The 19,100-nt window shown below is 35.1% G+C and overlaps 2 protein-coding genes across 3 annotated transcripts; one reads left to right on the top strand and one right to left on the bottom strand.

Annotated features, from left to right (window-relative positions):
- Positions 1 to 381: 381 nt before the first annotated feature.
- Positions 382 to 7,663, top strand: LOC132115127 (D(4) dopamine receptor-like). The gene is made up of 4 exons (XM_059523535.1): positions 382 to 965; positions 1,491 to 1,603; positions 3,369 to 3,964; positions 7,300 to 7,663. The coding sequence occupies exons 1-4, from the start codon at positions 723 to 725 to the stop codon at positions 7,500 to 7,502; spliced, it is 1,155 nt and encodes a 384-aa protein (XP_059379518.1). The 5' UTR covers positions 382 to 722; the 3' UTR covers positions 7,503 to 7,663.
- A 2,909-nt stretch (positions 7,664 to 10,572) lies between these two features.
- On the bottom strand, positions 10,573 to 16,846 carry LOC132126024 (NAD-dependent protein deacetylase sirtuin-3-like). 2 transcript variants are annotated; one of them, XM_059537029.1, is made up of 8 exons: positions 16,649 to 16,846; positions 16,221 to 16,317; positions 15,946 to 16,119; positions 15,642 to 15,874; positions 13,451 to 13,551; positions 13,096 to 13,257; positions 11,321 to 11,533; positions 10,573 to 10,940 (listed from the first exon to the last, which is right to left on the bottom strand). In XM_059537029.1, exons 1-8 carry the CDS (start codon positions 16,773 to 16,775, stop codon positions 10,917 to 10,919), a joined length of 1,131 nt encoding a protein of 376 aa, XP_059393012.1. In that variant the 5' UTR covers positions 16,776 to 16,846; the 3' UTR covers positions 10,573 to 10,916. The 2 variants fall into 2 exon arrangements, with proteins under 2 accessions (XP_059393012.1, XP_059393013.1); XM_059537030.1 differs by having other exon boundaries at positions 16,625 to 16,778.
- Between the last annotated feature and the right edge of the window lie 2,254 nt (positions 16,847 to 19,100).

Genomic DNA, 19,100 nt, shown 5'->3' with positions numbered 1-19,100 from the left:
TTTATTTATTTATTTTTCACGCGACCTACACGTAGGTTACAAAAACCGACTTTAAAAATAAACCTACCTTGAGAAATATTCAGCATGCTATGAGAACCTGTGAGTCTCCCCTATACAGGCTATAGCCTACATGTAACCTACAAATAAACTTAATATATAAAATTAAATATAAATAGTCTATTCAATAAATGTAATGCAATATCTCGATGAATTAAAAAAAAATCCTCTTGGGGGAAAACAAACAGAAAAGTTTTTAGCTATTAAAAAAAATGGGCAGGGCAATAAAGGACGAGTAGGCTACTCATATAGAGCGTCTAAACAGCCCTGCAGCCACTCATAATAAATGAGCGCCTTTAGCGACACATCGATCTTCAGTGCAAGTGCCTCACCATTGGTTAAGCGGTTGGAGCGGCTACTATTTTTTTAATTTTCCTTTTTTTTTTTTTTTTTTGCAAGGTCGAAAAGTTTTATTTTAACAGCAGCTCCCCTTAAACAAAATGCAGCTCGCGATTTTCACAGATTAACGGACTGTGTTATTTAAGGAGAGACAGCAGATGGATTGACCTACTCAGTGCACCATTTCTGGCGCTGTGCTGCTGGTATAGATGGCTTGTCTTCTGACTAACACAAGATGAGCAGAGATGGACCACAGTGGACAGGACAACATGAGACATTTCTGAAAAGTTTCCCCGAAGAAGCCGTTCTCGCTCGGATCAAGAACAATGTCTGTGAATATCTCGAGCGTGAACAACACACTTCAGCACGAGCTCTTTACCTACAATGTTCCCGCACTCATATTTGGGGTTTTGCTCATTATTGTGATAATTTGTGGAAATGCGCTTGTGTGCCTGAGTGTTTACAAGGAAAAAGCCTTGAAGACAACGACAAACTATTTCATAGTGAGTTTGGCTGTGGCAGATCTGCTGTTGGCAGTTTTGGTTTTACCCCTGTTTGTCTTTGCAGAGGTAAGTGTTGTGTTTAAGCGCAATACCTGTTTGAGACATAATGAGAGCTGCATAATTCATTAAATTCCCCAATATATATTTTATATAAAAAATTGCATTTTATAAGGCATGCAGGTCTACTTTATATCCAAATACTGTAGGTCAGTCTATCAGAAATGAATGAGCACTGTGATATAGACTATAGACTTTTAAGTAGTGTAGTGTAACAGACAATTTTCAGATATTATTACGATTGCATTCTAATTTATAATAAATGACAAATGTAACTTGTTCATTATGTGTTTATACTGTATGTATGTATGTGTATAGATAGATACAGTAGTTTATTTGAAAAGAGTTACTACATAGGCTCCTAGATAACTCCCTCTTTGAATCCCTTTCTCAAGCTTTTTAGGTTAGGCCACTTATCTTGTTATCCTCAAGTTGCCATCACATTAAATCAGTCAAGTTGTGGCTTCATTAGGCTCATTAGGTTAGTTTGACTCATTAAAACTCTTTCTTGACCCAATAAATCTGCCTTTCCAGTTTCAAGGTGGTGTCTGGTCCTTAGATGTAGCTGTTTGCGATGGACTAATGACCATGGATGTAATGCTCTGTACAGCATCAATATTCAACCTTTGTGCAATCAGTGTGGACAGGTTTGTATTTTAATTTCAGTCAAATATACCTGATATTTAGTTTAGCATTACTTTGAATGAGAAAAGTTGCTTTGGGAGCCCTCAGGTATTTTCCTGAGAAAGAATGCAGACTGTATAATCAGTTTTTAGCATATTATTTTGACTTAATCTGATTGCAGAAACAGGTCATGCTGGTCTTGAAGTTTATTCTTATTGTGCACAAGACTATTTTCCAGAATATCAGTGCTGCACACAGCGTTCTTTGAGTATTTTTATTTAAGAAAGCTAAGAACTGGTGAGTCATAACCCAAAAATGGGCCACATCTGATAGCAACAATGCTAAATGCAAATAATAAAATGCATCAGAATAAATGTCACATCTTCTGTTGTTGATGTCACAGTCAATGTGTCCCATTTTGGCACAAATTGATTGTTCACTAAGAACCTGGCCAAATCAGGAAGATGTTAAACATGCGCGTTGCAACTCATAATGTAATAACTGCACATAATGTAAAAACTGTACATAATGTAATAAGTATTACAAAATTATTTTATTCAAATGTTCTCAAAATGTAATAAAATCTTGAGCTGATAACGTAATAACAATTATTACATTATGAGAAATGTATTACATTATAAACTGACCACAAATATTTTAATATTGTCATATTTATACTTATAATAAAGTATAAGCAGCCAAGTCAACATATTTGTGCTGTTATTCAGCCTATGTGTATAAGAGATAGAGATCTCAAAATGCACACTATTCATGTTTTTCAAAGGCACGTTCATAAAGAAAAATTATTTAAATGTCCTAATTGAACTATGGCCTAATCCTGGCTTAGTATAAGCCCTGTCTGCGAAAGCAGGCCTATATATATCAAAAATTAAGCATGTCACTAATCACAAAATTATAAGCTTTTTATAAAAAATAAAAGTTCACAATGTAGCCTAATAAGCCTAATTTTATTTAAATAAAAGGATTATGTTTTGTGCTCACATTATATCGAAAGCTTATTATGATATTGTAAACATAATAATAATTGTTTTATATTATCTGCTGGTATTACCTTATGAACTGTGATTACATTATAAGTTGCCACAGTGTGTTCATAATGTAATAAATTTCTCATACAATAACCTATTATATTGTATGAAAAAGTGTTATTACATTAAAAAATTATTGTTACATTATGAGCTCAAGAATGTATTACGTTTTGTGAAAATTATTACATTATGAACATTTTATTACAATAATAAAGTAATATTTATTACATTATACATACAAAACTCTTGTTTTTACATTATGTGCATTTATTACATTATGAGTAGCTACAATGCATGACATGCCCTCATCATTAAAGTCTATGAACAAAACTATGCAAAAAGTGAAAGAAAATATGACCAAGATTCATTTAAATCCTATGGGTTATTTTGCAGTGAGAGTAAATATGGTTTCTGGTAACCACAATATATTTTGTGCAGTGAACTATTGGCTATTAAGCACATGAAACTGAACACTCCATCTATAAAACAAGCAAAAAAAAACTCCTTTCAGCATTCGTGTTAATCATTTTGCATACTGTCAGCTCACGATAACATTTACGAGTTGTTTCCTGTTTAATTTAAAGGACACACTTGTTTACTCTTGTTTTATCTTAGTCCTGAGCAAAACTGCTTGAGAACCATTTGAGTCTGAACTTTTGCTTTGTTGTAATAATAGTGCTTAGAAAGCTTTTTTCCTGTTTGTCCTGATGGTAAATTTCAATGTGCATTCTGTTGACAGGTTTATAGCAGTGTCCATACCACTTAACTACAACAGGAAACATGTTGATTATCGGCAGATTCTGTTACTTTCTGCTACATGGCTGTTGGCGCTGGCTGTGGCGTCTCCTGTCATCTTCGGAATAAACAATGTTCCTCAAAGAGACCCCAGAGAATGTAAACTTGAAGACAACAATTATGTGGTTTATTCGTCTGTCTGTTCCTTTTTCATCCCATGTCCCATTATGCTCCTACTGTACTTTGGGATGTTCCATGGCTTGCGCAAGTGGGAAGAATCACGCAAAGCCAAACTGAGGAACAGTATCCAGGCCTGCCGCAGTTTGCAGCATGCTGCAGTGGCTGCCGCCCTCCCGCCTTTAGGGGCTCTGCCTGCGTCTCTGCCCCGGGTCATTGAGAGGGACTTGGCCCAGTCCAGTCTTGAGGAGCTTGATGACTTCACAAGGCCCGTCTACCCCTTCCCACCTGAGTACAAAAACAGCCCCATTCAGACTGTGGCCTACCCTGACATTCAATATGGCCAGTCACCTCAGAGAAAGAAGAGGGCTAAGATCAATGGAAGGGAGAGAAAAGCTATGAGGGTTTTACCTGTTGTTGTGGGTAAGCTTTGGTGTATTTGTTTGTCTGTTTCAGTCTTGCTGGAGTTGAAAGTGCATAATAAATTACTCATTTAAGGGCCTCAAAAAGTAGAATGAAAAAGACATAGAAATACTACTTAATAAATGCTTCTGAACTTTTATCGACAGTTTAATTATTCTGCACAGGTACTTATAAGCTTCAAAACTTTGAAGGAAATTGCCACAGAAGCTAAATTTCCCTGCAACACACAGATAAAATGAACTACAGGCAAATCCCTCTATCCAATTATGATGTCATGGTTCACCTGGTGCCTTAACCTCATTTCCAGGCCACCATTTATTAACACTGAGACATAATAGAAAAGATTAGACTTGTGTTCTTCTTCATTGTTGTTGTTGTTGAAAACCTGTTCATTATATTAAATCATAGCTGATCCATAGGGAAACCTATTTCTATTTCTATAATCTTTCTATAATAATGCGATTAATCACATCCAAAATAAAAGTTTTTGTTTACAAAATATATTTATGTGTGCTGTGTATATTTATTAAGTATATATAAACACACACACGTGCGTGTATATATTTCAGAAAAATATTCTGTTTATATATTAAATATATTTATTTATAATATTATATAAATATAGTCGTAAATATTTTCAAAACATACTATATGTGTGTATTTATGTATACATAATATACACAGAACACATATTATGCAAACAAAAACTTTTATTTTGTATGTGATTAATCGCCATTACGTAATCATTTGACAGCACTAATTATATTATATTAATTATTTTGCATTCACGTAATCTTTGTTCATAGCAGACATCATGAAGTATAGTTTTACATTAGTTTCATCTTTGTTATTTTTAATTGCTTAAAAACTTAAAGTGATATTTCACCCAATTTCTGTAATTCTTTCTTTTTTTTCCTTTTTTTTCTGGAGAACACAAAAGAAGATATGTTGAAAAATAATTTTGTCCATACAACATTAGACCCAATATACTTTCATAATTTAATTTGTGTTACACAGAACTAAGAAGGTCAAACACATTTGCAACAACATGAGAATGAGTAAATAATGACAGAAATCTTGTGTGTGTGTGTGTGTGTGTGTGTGTGTGTGTGTGTGTGTGTGTGTGTGTGTGTGTGTGTGTGTGTGTGTGTGTGTGTGAACTATCCCTTTAAGGGAAACTGGCACAGCTTACCCCACTCTATTCTATATAAAATTATATAAACTATACAAGGTTATGCTTTATGTGGTAACACCTTCTATTCATGTCAATAATCTTATTTAATATTACTATACATGACTATAGGCTAAATTACTTCTCATGGTAACAACAGGAAAGTTCCAAATGTATTGTACAAAGAATGTGCAACTCACCTCCTCGTGTGGATTCATAGGGCCTAAAGTTATAGGTGGGAAAAGAGGTGACATTTCCAAATGTATAAACATTTCTTTTGCATCACAGAAACATATTATTGAAGTTATGTAGATGATCTGAAACTTATTCTAACTCCATTACTGGGTATTTATAGAAACACCATTACTATACTTGAATAATTCAGCAGAGCTGAGGCCACTGGAGGAGCACATTAATATCTATAATATACATGAGGTTGATTTATATGTGTAGCTTTGTCTCACATGTTATTCATAACATTTGATTTGACATAGTTTGGTTACTTTCATAAGACATTCTTATGCCAGCATTGCATAATGCAGAATTATTGGCTGCGATTTTGCGGGTTTCTGGGTTATTCAAAGCTTTCCAGAGCTCTTAAAGTCATTCATGAATATTTTGAGCCAGGACTGGTCTTTTTTTTAATGCTTTATCAGAACAGGAGCAGGACTCAGACTACAATGTTCTGCATATTAAAGGAGTAAAAAAACAAAAGGAGTAAGACACAAAAAACACACTGACAGTAATGAACCAGGCATTCTGCCAGGTTAAAACGCAGATCTGGATGCTGCTTTAGTTTTGATGTGAAAGCACTTGTATTAATTAGCCATATAAATTTATGAGTCATTTAAGCAGTGACTTAATATGAATTGTCTTTTCAGTACAATACTGTAAATACTGTTTATGCGGAATTCATGTGGGTGGATTTTATGTAAAGTGTGTAAACAGTTCTTCTCATGCAGTCTTTATGGGTTTTCTGAACCAGAAAGGGTCATGACATTTATTTAAATGTTAATAAAACATATCACACTAATCACATGTAATGTTAAAGTCTTGAAAGTGTAGATTTTAACATTTATTCTAGTGCAGAGTTTTGGCCCATACAGACTTCAACCTTTAAGTGAATAGTCAATAAACTAATAGTAAATAAATGAATAGTTTCCTCCAAAAATAATTTGCTGAAAGTTTACTCACTATCAGGCCATCCAGGCTGTAGATGCCTTTGTTTCTTGATCAAATTATTATTTGCAGATTTCACAGAGAAATTTAGCATTACATCCCCTGCTTACCAGTGGATCCTCTGCAGAGAATGGGTGCCGTCAGAATAAGAGTCCAAACAGCTGTTAAAAACATCACAGCAATCCACACAACTCTTGAAGCAATTATGAAGCAAAAAGTAATCAGTAAATCCAACATTAAGAACATTTTTATTTCAAATTATTGCTTCCACAAAAAAATATATATAAATACTCTATGTATAATATTGCTTTCTACTGTAAAGTAAAAAAAAAAAAAAAGGGCCTCCTGATTTTTATTTTTAAATAAGCACAGATCGAGCAATGTTTATAAGATAGAACAGTCCAAAACAGTTATAGACAAATATGTCATGGATTTTTAATGTGAGGACAACAGGGAATGGACTTTTTCACTGGAGGAAATGTTATTATGAATTGATGGGCTAATAATCTACAGTTTAAAGTTGTGTTAATGATGAATTTGTTTTGTTATAAACACACAGCTTTTCACTTTACAAAATGTTAATTAATGGACTGGAGTGGATTACTTGTGGATTATTATAATGTTTTTATCAGCTGTTTGGACTCATTCTGATGGCACCCATTCACTAGAGAGGATCCACTTGTGGGCGAGTGATGTATTGCTAATTTTCTTCAAGTCAGTTTCAATTAAGTCATTTACATTATTTTTTGCTAAACTATTCCTTTAATGGATGTGAACATTTTTCTTGTTTTTTACAAGCAGAGGAACTGGAATTATTTTAATATAAAAACTATATAATTAGCAAAGTAAAATAATTGTTTTATGTTGAACATACTCTTTTATGTAAGGTTTGCTTTGTAGTTTCTCAGAAAATGCTCTGAAAATTCACAAAATCGTGCTTTAATTCGATAATGAATATGAGATATGATGTGTGATCTCCCCGCAGGTGTCTTCCTCTTCTGCTGGACTCCTTTTTTTGTAGTTCACACTACACGAGCCTTGTGTGAATCTTGTCACGTCTCTCCAGACCTGATGAGCACAGTGACATGGCTGGGTTACGTGAACAGTGCTCTGAATCCAGTTATCTACACTGTCTTCAACACTGAATTCAGAAAGTTCTTCAGAGGATTTCTTCCACGCTGCTGTTGACACACACCAAATGGCCCATAAGACATAACAATTCCATAATTTATATTAAAGACAAATATAGTTGTAAACTGGACTGCAACTGTTTAATTGTGTTGTTTTGTAATAATTATGCAAATACTTTATTTGTTTATGCCTACCATGTACTACATCCTTATTTTATATATATACATATATATATATATATATATATATATATATATTCAGAGAGAGAGAGAGAGACAGAGATAGAGAGCACTTTTCAGTGCAACAAAACATTCTCAGTCGTGCCTAGAACATTTGTGCAGCATTTTAAAATATGCCATGCTCTGTCAAAATATGTCTCAGTTCGAGTTAAGATTAATGATACAAAATAAATAATGCATTGCATATTTCAGATCTATGAGATGTTATTGCCTGCAGGAATGTTTGAAATTAAAAGACCACAATGTACAAACTAGTAACAGCACAGTCCCTCAAGTGGCACTGCATATTTTGATACATTTGATTTTGCTAGTATTTTAAATTTTCCATAGATCCTGTATAGCTCTCAGTTTGATTTAATTCTTCTGAAAATGGAAACTGCATATTGCTGTAAAGAGACATTTGTGATAAAGCCGCTATTCTCTAACAGAGGTTTAAAATAGGACTTCGTAATGTTACAGTGAGTTGAAGGCTCTCTGTGAAGCCTCCAAAACATCATGAGAAAGTTTCTAATGAAGTTCATGAAAAGCCCTAAGGATTTTACCATACTTAGATTTATTCTTTGAGCACATCATCTGTGTGTGCAGTAAAGAAAGGATCAGACACCTGGTCAGAATTCCCACATGAACCCCAGGCCCCCCCCCCCTTATTGAATTATAAATAAAATGTCTGCATGATCAAGTGCAGCTTCTCCCTTAACCCTGATATTGGCATTTCTTAGAGAATTAGGAACAACTAAGGCCTTGGTGAACATCTTTCCTTCCCAACCAAGGGTTCCATTGTATCTGATTTTTGAAAATAAAATTAGAAATTGTAGTTTTATTGAAAACATTTACATGTATATATTAATCTAGCTAGATCTAACTCTTTAAAACTTTTTGTTTCTTCCATTAGACATCTTGAATTGTCGGATAATTGAGGGTATCGTTTGCTTTATCTGTTCAGACCCTGTATAGTACCGAGCAACACTAGCCAGCAGGCTGAACTGAAATAGACAGAGATGTAGTGTCAGACATACTCAGACTCTGAGACATAATGACACAATGAACTACTTAGTTCACCATCTCAACAGACAAAATAATGAGTCCTGCAACTATTTCCCTTATTGTGTGTCAATATATGGGAGTTTATGGATGTGATGAGCACAGAGCTTGTTTTTCATTCACTCCAACAATGTCAAAATGCTGTAAAAAAAAAAACATTACATGGCATGACAAACCAAACCAGAAAATGCATTGCTTTTTTTTTTACTGGACAAATGAAGCATCTATGTGTGGGCAGTAAGTTGAGGCACATGTAACAATGTCAACATATTCAACTGCTTTTACTTAAATTTCCTAACATGCAGAATTAATAGTACTAAGATAAAAACATTCATCAACTGAGACATAAACTGAACACGTTTCACTGTCGAACAGAAATGGATTAATGAGTCCCTGATATATATCCAAGTCACTTTGAATATCTTGTGTGGCCACCAGCTGCCTTAAGAACTAGTGCATCTTTGTACTGCACCAGATTTTCCAGTTTTTGCTGTGAGATGTTACTCCACTCTTTTCCAACAAGGCACTTGTAAGTTCTTGAACAGGTCCAGGGGGATGCATGTTTACATGTGGTTTGCCACTACATGGATGTTCAGCTGTCCTTCCTGTAGCACTGCAGGCATCTTGCATTACAGACTTTGCAGTTTACTTTAATTGTAATTATCATCTGTAGTCCTTATGCCTCCCTGCAGCAGGACTATAGCATGTTCACACAGGTAAACAGAGACCATGGGCATTGTTTTTCTGGTGTTTTTCAGTTCTCTTTACTTACTTCTGTTAATGTAACTGTGACTTTGCCTGTAAATTAGTTAGTCCCTTAAAGGGATAGTTCACCCAAAAATGGTGAGAGGATGAGTAAATGATGACAGAAAATATATATTTTTGGTGATCTATTCCTTTAGGGACTGTTTCGCAGATACAGTAATTTGTTTATGGTTCATTGAATGACATTAGATATCTGAATATGCTAAACCAAGTGATGTCTTTAAACCAATGATACTAGATCTTCTGTTAGAACTTAACATACACTTTCCTGAGCCATTTTTGGAGTTGCCAACTGACATCATGTTTGCCGGTTGTGTGCAAAATCATACTTGGTCACCATACTTGGCTGAATGTCAGGTCACTTTCACTTTCAGTGCACTAGAAGTAGTAAATAAAAATTAATTTGTAAATTCAGAAACTACATGAAAAAAAGTAATCTTTATATGAGACATGGGAATTTTTCAGTGCAACCCCTAGTTGCTTGAGCATCTTCTAGCAGCTAGCCACTGAGTGCATGTCAGCAGTTTACACTAATTACTGCAGTGCATTATAGGACTGAATGAGAGCACTCAATAATGTACAAAATGATTTCGGACATCACTAAAAATGACTGTGTAGTTCATGACATTAATTATAGACATATTCCACTGTATTGCCATCTATAAAATGTTTAAATCTGCTTGTTAATTTTCATGGAATAGTATGTCTAACAATATGTTTATTTATTTATTTATTGGTGTGTGTGTGTGTGTGTGTGTGTGTGTGTGTGTGTGTGTGTGTGTGTGTGTGTGTGTGTGTGTGTGTGTGTGTGTGTGTGAAAGGTTTGGTATGTGCTATGTTTGTTTACAATAATGGCGCTTGGTTTGACATTTTCTATTTCATTTTCAATGTATTTTAATAATGTTGCATTTAAAGTTATTCTTGGAAAATAATTTATAAATTTGACAAAAAGGATAAAAAATTATTCACACACATAATATATGGAGCCATTCATATTCTAGAAAAAGCTTTTATTATTCATCAGGGTGTTTTTTTCCTCACGCTGGAAAACACATTGTGATGAACTGACCAGCTGAATGCCATTCACTTTATCTCAGAACCACCCTTAGTTACAGAATAAATTAATCATATCACCACAGTCATAAAATTTGTTTAAGATGATGGATAACAGCCAGCTAAACAAACAGAGTTGAAATTCTTGTTTTGCATCTTTAAGCTACATTACTGTATTCATTATTTTACCACATTACCAAAAACATTATTTGTTAAGTTCTTGATCCTCATGCTCAACCCAATATATTCAAGTACACCTTTTCAACAAATGAAACTCTGTCTCTCTAGTGCATGCTCACTAACTGAGGCAATGGCTGGGCTTTCCAAAGGGCCGAACAACAAACAATCCCATGTCAGGGTGAAATTTGGTTGCTCACTCCTCCTGGTTCACTGAAGTCTATAGAAAAGGAGAGAAAACTTTTAGATACCTCTAGTTTTTGGGGTTACGAAATGAGAATAAACATTTCTATCAAATATTTCCTTACAAAAAAGAAGACATTAAACACAGTTAAAGATAGTAAAGCAGCTTCAAGCTGTTTTGTCAATGTTATTACATTGGACCAGTCTTTAAAAATAAAGTCATGAAGAATATCCTGGCAATTATGATATATGAAATATGACAGATAATGATGCAAGAGGAGCATAAAAAATTTAATTCTCCATAACTCTTGTAGAATACAAAATGTTATGAATGTTCTGCTGAGTACAGCAGACTAATCTACATGCATCTACTCATGTAATTTATATATGTAAGAACAGAGAATGATTAAAACTTACCTTGTCTCTGCCAACATTCATTAGGGCTTCTAATTCCTGCTTCCATCCAAGGAGCTCCACCAGCTTTTTTACCCCACTAACTACGTCACCCAGCTCAGCCACGTCATTGTGACGTTGGGACCCCCAAGCAAAAGGCCCCACAAGATCTCGATTTATCAAAAGACGTGACACTGAACCGCGCATGGCACCAGCCAAGCTGGCGAAGGGCTCCACCTAACAATGCAGAAAACAGACCTTTTTGAAAGCAGTAAGCAGATAACCCAACAGTGACATCTGCTGGGGATGTAGTTCCATAACACAAGGCCTGTTTTTGCAAATGATCCGCAGATTATATTTACAGGTATAAATCTAACACAACCATTTCAAATTATTTTTGAACTACATTTTTTATTTTTACAATAATAATATAATAATTTTATAATAATATACACACATATTATACAATTATTAAGAATTAAAAATGACAAAGTTTTATTCATTTTATCCTCGATATTTTTTTTAAATATTGCTGTCCTTCAAACAATATTCAATTTGAAAGCTATGGAAAAAAATATAGTGTATGTAGCTGTGCGATACATTGTGCAAAAAAATAAAAATAAATAAAACAGAGTTAAAATAAAAATATAAACAACAACTAATTCCTAACCATTTTAAAGCAGAAGTTAAAATAACATAATAAAATTAAAAAAAATACACAGACTACATGTAAAACTCATATGAGGAACACGCACATTCACTCTGAACATAATTTATATTTCATTACAATAATCACTGTTACTGCTCTCATAAAATACAACTTGTCACATATAGAATTTTAAACTTACATCTGTCCAACAAGAATTATTGTAGTGCAATGTAAATTTTAGTTAGAATTGCATTTTTATTCTTTTTGATGCACATGCGCTTCATATTCTGTGAAGTTTTACAGAGACGTTCTTTCTATCAAAACAACTGACTACTGTTAATAACAACATGGTTGCATTTGCAGCACTAGCAGGAACTCCTAAATGACGTAAGCCGACTGACAACAACCTCATTTAAGCGTGACATTCAACAACGTCAAAAACTGGAGGATGGAGGACAGAGAAGTGCCTGGCACTGGTCCATCTATCGCTTGTTAATGGAGTTAGTTCATGGAGTTAATTTCCTGGGGGGGGAAATGTGTCAAAAAGCAGGTACCGTATTTTCCGGACTATAAGTCGCACTTTTTTTTCATAGTTTGGCTGGTCCTGCGACTTATAGTCAGGTGCGACTTATTTATCAAAATTAACTTGACATGAACCGAGAGAAATGAACCAAGAGAAAACGTTACCATCTACAGCCGCGAGAGGGCGCTCTATGCTGCTCAGTGTTCCTGTAGTCTACACTGAAGACATAGAGCGCCCTCTCGCGGCTCTACACGGTAATGTTTTCTCTTGGTTCTTGGTTCTAAATAAATGCGACTTATAGTCCAGTGCGACTTATATATGTTTTTTTTCCTCATCATGACGTATTTTTGGACTGATTCGACTTATACTTATAGTCCGAAAAATACGGTACCTCCATCAATAGTTAGAGAAACTAAGAAAACCTTCCACTGGAGCGAAAGCCCCTAAAGAATCAACTATGTAAGTGCAGGCCAACCAGACACGGCCCACAGACTCATAAAATACAGCAACTAATGGGTTTAAATGTATTAAAGGGTCTTGGTCTCACACTGCATTTGTTCAGTGGGTACGAATCCAGAGCTAAGCTTGACAAAAATCTCATTAACAGATCCAGCAGCTTTTCCTCACCTCTAGAGATGTTCCCATGACAATGAGTAAGTCTGCTATCGGGAAGTCTGTAAGGTAGGTGAAGAATTGCTGAGGGAGCTCCTCACCAAAGAACACAATGTCAGGCTTGATGATTCCTTTACAGGTAGGGCATTTGGGGATAGTTCCTTCCATGATATCATTCTAATGGGAGAGAGCCATAAATCAGGAGATTAACTCTTTATTTCAACAAACATACCAGAAATAAATCACAGAGAAAGAATATTCTGTCAGAATCAGGCTGTGAAATGCTTGTTTATAAACGAGTACGAGTTTATTTGAAGTGCAGTTCCAGGGGTAAAGTATTCAGTGCCATAGTTCAACGACACATACTCACCCTGAGTTCCTCTCCCTTGTAATCCCTTCGGCAAACTGTGCATGTGGCCGTGGCAAATGTTCCATGTGCCTCCACCAACATCTTTGGGGGAATGCCAGCCACTGAAATCAATGAAAGATCAATGACATTTATAAATGATTTACACAATCGTTGACTCTGTTAGACTTTTTGATAATAATAAATAACAGCTTTCATTAAAATAGCTTAATTATTATATGAATACCAGTTGCACCATCTCTGTGCAAGTTACAACTTAGTCTAGAGTTTTGAGTAAAGGGGTACTACATGTTTTTGAGTTGCACTATTTAAGTTTAACTTGAACTTTTTGAAATGTAAGTTTTTGTATAAACAAAATATTTATTGTATTCAATAGGGTCTTGTTTTACCTGACAGACTTCAGTCCACTGGACATATATGACCATTTTGATTTTACACTCTTTCATATTTTAAAAGAGAACATTATGTCAATTAATTACTTTGTTAGCAGCTTTTCAACACAAACATGACCTTAACAGCATGCCTCTCTGAGCATCAGTCCATGTTGCAGATGTCAAGTAAAATAATCATAAGAAATTAATGTAATTTTTTATGTTTCTCTATTTATCATTATTAATTTCAAATATAGTTGATGAATTGTATCTACAGGTGCATCTCAATAAATTAAAATGTCATGGAAAAGTTCATTTATTTCAGTATTTAACTCAAATGGGAAACTTGGTTATTAAATAAATTCAATGCACAGACTGAAGTAGTTTAAGACCCACCAATTCATCTCAACAAATTAGAATATGGTGACATGCCAATCAGCTAATCAACTCAAAACACCTGCAAAGGTTTCCTGAGCCTTCAAAATGGTCTCTCAGTTTGGTTCACTAGGCTACACATTCACAGACTGCTGATCTGACAGTTGTCCAGAAGACAACCATTGACACCCTTCACAAGGAGGGTAAGCCACAAAAATTCATTGCCAAAGAAGCTGGCTGTTCACAGAGTGCTGTATCTAAGCATGTTAACAGAAAGTTGAGTGGAAGGAAAAAGTGTGGAAGAAAAAGATGCACAACCAACCGAGAGTATCGCAGCCTTATGAGGATTGTCAAGCAAAATCGATTCAAGAATTTGAGTGAACTTCACAAGGAATGGACTGAGGCTGGGGTCAAGGCATCAAGAGCCACCACACACAGAAGTGTCAAGAAATGTGTCTACAGTTGTTGTATTCCTCTTGTTAAGCCACTCCTGAGGCATCTTACCTGGGCTAAGGAGAAGAAGAACTGTAGATGAGAGCAAGTTTTGTATTTCATTTGGAAACCAAGGTCCCAGAGTCTGGAGGAAGGGTGGAGAAGCTTATGGCCCAAGTTGCTTCAAGTCCAGTGTTAAGTTTCCACAGTCTGTGATGATTTGGGGTGCAATGTCATCTGCTGATGTTGGTCCATTGTGTTTTTTGAAAACCAAAGTCACTGCACCCGTTTACCAAGAAATCTTGGAGCACTTCATGCTTCCTTCAGCTGACCAGCTTTTTGAAGATGCTGATAACATTTTCCAGCAGGATTTGTAACCTGCCCACACTGCCAAAAGCACCAAAAGTTGGTTAAAAGACCATAGTGTTGGTGTGCTTGACTGGCCAGCAAACCCACCAGACCTGAACCTTGTCCAAGAGGAAAATGAGAAACAAGAGACCAAACAATGCAGATCAGCTGAAGGCAACTGTCAAAGAAAGCTGGGCTTCCATACCACCAGTGCCACAAACTGATCACCTCCATGCCACAAATTGAGGAAGTAATTAAAGCAAAAGGAGCCTCTACCAAGTATTGAGTACATGTAGAGTAAATGAACATACTTTCCAGAAGGCCAACAGTTCACTAAAAATGTTTTTTTTTTTTTATTGGTCTTATGAAGTATTCTAATTTGATAAGATATGTGGGTTTTTGTTAAATGTGAGCCAAAATCATCACAATTAAAAGAACCAAAGACTTAAACTACTTCAGTCTGTGTGCATTGAATTTATTTAATACATAAGTTTCCCAATTTGAGTTGAATTACTGAAATAAATGAACTTTTCCATGACATTCTAATTTATTGAGATGCACCTGTATATATAAAATTACCTATTATGTTTTTCTTGATTAAGCAGTAGTATTTTTCAGTGGAAACGTATTTTACTTTTAGTAATGTGAGATAAAAGAACTTCACTCACTTCGCTCGAGTCCATCAATGTTTTGCGTGTACATCCTGAGTAGTTGTCCCTTATCGTGAAGCAGGCGAATGAAGTAGTGTGTCAGATTGGGTTTGTAATTACCAGGATAAAGCTCTTTGGCAAGAGCAAAAAAAGGGTTTGGATTGTGATGAAAGTAATTAATTTCAAATATGGCCTCAGCATAGGGCAGGTTGTACTGCTGAAGGTTGTCATAAAGACCGCTGCCAGGCGTTCTGTGGGAGAAATATGATTTGAGAGAAGTTGCAACCATCTCAAAGTTGGACCCTTATGAGTCCTTATTTACCTGAAGTCTGGGATTCCACTGGGTGTGCTGATACCCGCCCCTGCCATCACCACAATTCTTTTGAACTTGCGTTCTCTAATATTTTCTGCAATGTCCTCCAGAGTCTGCTGGCGGATGTTGCCACGGCCTCCTCCGAACAGCCCTCTTATGCCACCACATCTTGTGAAGGCAGCTCTATCAGGTCAAAATGATTGATTAACGTTCAAATCTCTGAGATTCAATGGGATCATAACCGGGGGGGGGGGGGGGGGGGGGGTAAAGAAAACAATACTTACGGACAATATAGGAATTGTGAAAGAAATACAGCACCCTTTTGTGCATGAGGGATATGTGACAATATCTTTTGATGGGCAAGGTTTGTCCTCATCAGAGCTGAGAAAAAGCATTATTGTAAGATTCTTTTTTACCACGGGTCAAAAAGAACAGTGTTACAGACTAAGCACCCAAAAATAAGGATTTAGGATGCGTTGATTCTCTAGTAAATGTACATTATTATTGTTTTAAGGATGATTGGATATTTTAACTCGGAAACAACACTAAGGCTAATATTATTTTCAGCGCAGAAACAGTCATTCATTATTAGTGTATTAGTACACAGATAGTGTGTATATACCACGATTGCCAGTAACTACACTGGCATTTGCAACAAAAAGTAGCTACAGAAAACATAACGACTAACGTTATTTCAGTAACAAGAAAATACTTTCAGTAGTAGACAGTCCTCTTCTCCATAAGGACTTCTCTGTAAAACAGCATCTACACACATTTAGACCCGTTTTTAAGTACAGCATAATGGACTCTGGCAAGACTCCTACTTTGTCAAAAGGCATGCATTATTTCAGCGAATTTGATTTGCAGGAGTAAATATAAACATGCAGGAACAACCAGAGGCAGAATGGTGACGCAGTCATTACCGTAACAGACATAATGGAGTTTCCAACAAATTATATGACAGACGATAAAAGCCATTTTTCTGTACATTCTTTCCTATGTATGCACTACAATATATTGTATCCATGCAACATGACTATATTGAAATAATAAATAAGCTTTATGTATAACTACTTTCGGTTCAAGTTAAAATGCGTAATTACTACAGTACCTACGACTGGATGTCGCGAATGGAGTGTTTCTGATGACAGCTTGTTCATTCTTGGTGGAAGGATTGCAATAATAATATACACAGCATATAAACATTTAACCAAATAAATAGTCAATAATTAGTAAAAATGTAAATTATATATATATATAATTTTTTTATTATCTTCGATGTGGAGTGTCAGTGTGTATGCAAATGTATTTGTAAGCTAAAGCTAATGGGTAATGTAGGTCATGAACTGAGATCATACAGGAGACCTATTCCGGTAACTTACATCGAGATACTAGATGTTAAACTTTCATTGGTAGATTCCATATTGTCATAGTTAAATATTTTTATTTTAACAAAACATACCCCCTTTGGCACTTTAACTTTTTAATGTATTTTTTTTTTATGTATTTTATGATTTTGTTTATAAGCTAAATAAAAGCCAGACTTTGATTTTGCTTTTCTGTGTCGCTTTTGTGACGTCACTACGGATGCCCCGCGGACTGTTTATCTCTCTGATTAAATAAACGAGGTGAGTATTTTTCAGTGATTTTAGGTGCATAAGTCAATATAATAATTTTACGTGGTTTATTTTTGTCTTATTTATTCATTTATTTATGTATTTATTTATTTTACAAAGGTGCTCAAGCAACATAGCAATTTTACGACGCCATGTTGTGTTGGTGATGTTAATTGAACGTGTAATATTGCTGTGTGTGCAGTTCTAATATTTGTTTCTCTTTTTTTTAAGCAGCTCAAACATTTATATATAAAAGTACAGGGCATTGATGATGATACTCAACTATATATCTCAACGAGACCAGATGAAACTTCTAAATGATCTATGCTAACAGAGTGTGTTAAAATGTAAAAGATTGGATAAGCAATAATTTTCTCCTATTAAATTCGTATAAGACAGAGATATTACTTATTGGACCAAAAAAACAATACACAGAATCTCATAGATTACAGTTTGCAACTAGGCGGATGTACTGTTACTTCCTCTACAGTCAAAAATCTGGGGTTTATTTTAGACAGCAACTTGTCTTTTGAAAACCATATTTCCCATGCTACATTCTTCCATCTTAGAAACATTGCCAAGCTACGAAACATGTTATCTGTTTCTGATGCAGAAAAGCTAGTTCATGCATTCATGACTTCTAGACTCGACTATTGTAATGCACTTCTAGGTGGTTGTCCTGCATCCTGAATAAACAAGCTACAGGTAGTCCAAAATGCAGCAGCTAGAGTCCTTACCAGGTCAAGAAAATATGATCATATTACCCCAATTTTACAGTCTATGCACTGGCAACCTATTAAATTCCGTATCAGTTACATATTATCATTACTTCCCTATAAGGCCCTAAATGGTTTAGCTCCGGCATACCTAACTACCCTTATACCACTTTACAATCCATCACGCTCCCTAAGGTCACAAAAGCTTTAGCTTTACCTAAGAAGAGATGATGCCAAGCCCTCAGAGGACCTCAGATGATGCTAACCCAGAAACAACATACAGAACTAACAAATATTGCTACTTCCTATGCAATCACATTATAATTGCTGTTAATAGTGTTCATCATCTGGTTGACCACGTCTTGTATTATTTTTTCAGAAAATTCCTGTCATATGCACATAAACTGACAGCCACCACTTATAAGCTACTACTAAATATTGTAGAAACTTAAATTTCTGTAAAGTTGCTTTGCAATGATTTGTATCGTAAAAAGCGCTATACAAATAAACTTGAATTGAATTGAATTGACACATGAGAAGCAGAGATATTTACTTTGAAATGCATTTTCTAAAACTTTTTATGTCTTGAATTTATTCCATGTGTTTTTGAAAGTTCATTCAACTTATTTTCTGTAGAATATCCGTTTTCAACAGCAGGCTGTCAAGCTTGAAAAAAGACTATATACTATAAAAGTAGTCCATATGAGTCATCTTATTAAATTAAGGAGCAGTCCTAATTTTTATGTGTTTTTTTTTTTCTACTACTGTCTCAGACTGCAATCAATTCTTTACACTGGTGCACCATGTTCATTTACACATACAAGAGAACCTA

This window comes from Carassius carassius, chromosome 3 (genome assembly GCF_963082965.1).
Source record: "Carassius carassius chromosome 3, fCarCar2.1, whole genome shotgun sequence".
Classification (NCBI taxonomy): domain Eukaryota; kingdom Metazoa; phylum Chordata; class Actinopteri; order Cypriniformes; family Cyprinidae; genus Carassius; species Carassius carassius.
The sequence above is the reverse complement of the archived record's forward strand: the minus strand, read 5'-3'. Positions and strand labels throughout refer to the sequence as shown.

Excerpts from the sequence above, each read along its gene's own strand:
- LOC132115127 (XM_059523535.1), top strand. The coding sequence starts at position 723 with ATGTCTGTGAATATCTCGAGCGTGAACAACACACTTCAGCACGAGCTC. Across the intron at positions 1,604-3,368 it reads TGTGCAATCAGTGTGGACAG|GTTTATAGCAGTGTCCATAC; the intron begins GTTTGTATTTTA and ends TTCTGTTGACAG. Across the intron at positions 3,965-7,299 it reads GGTTTTACCTGTTGTTGTGG|GTGTCTTCCTCTTCTGCTGG; the intron begins GTAAGCTTTGGT and ends ATCTCCCCGCAG.
- LOC132126024 (XM_059537029.1), bottom strand. The coding sequence starts at position 16,775 with ATGCCTTTTGACAAAGTAGGAGTCTTGCCAGAGTCCATTATGCTGTAC. Across the intron at positions 16,318-16,648 it reads AGGACTGTCTACTACTGAAA|CTCTGATGAGGACAAACCTT; the intron begins GTATTTTCTTGT and ends GCTTTTTCTCAG. Across the intron at positions 13,258-13,450 it reads ACAAGGGAGAGGAACTCAGG|AATGATATCATGGAAGGAAC; the intron begins GTGAGTATGTGT and ends CTCTCCCATTAG.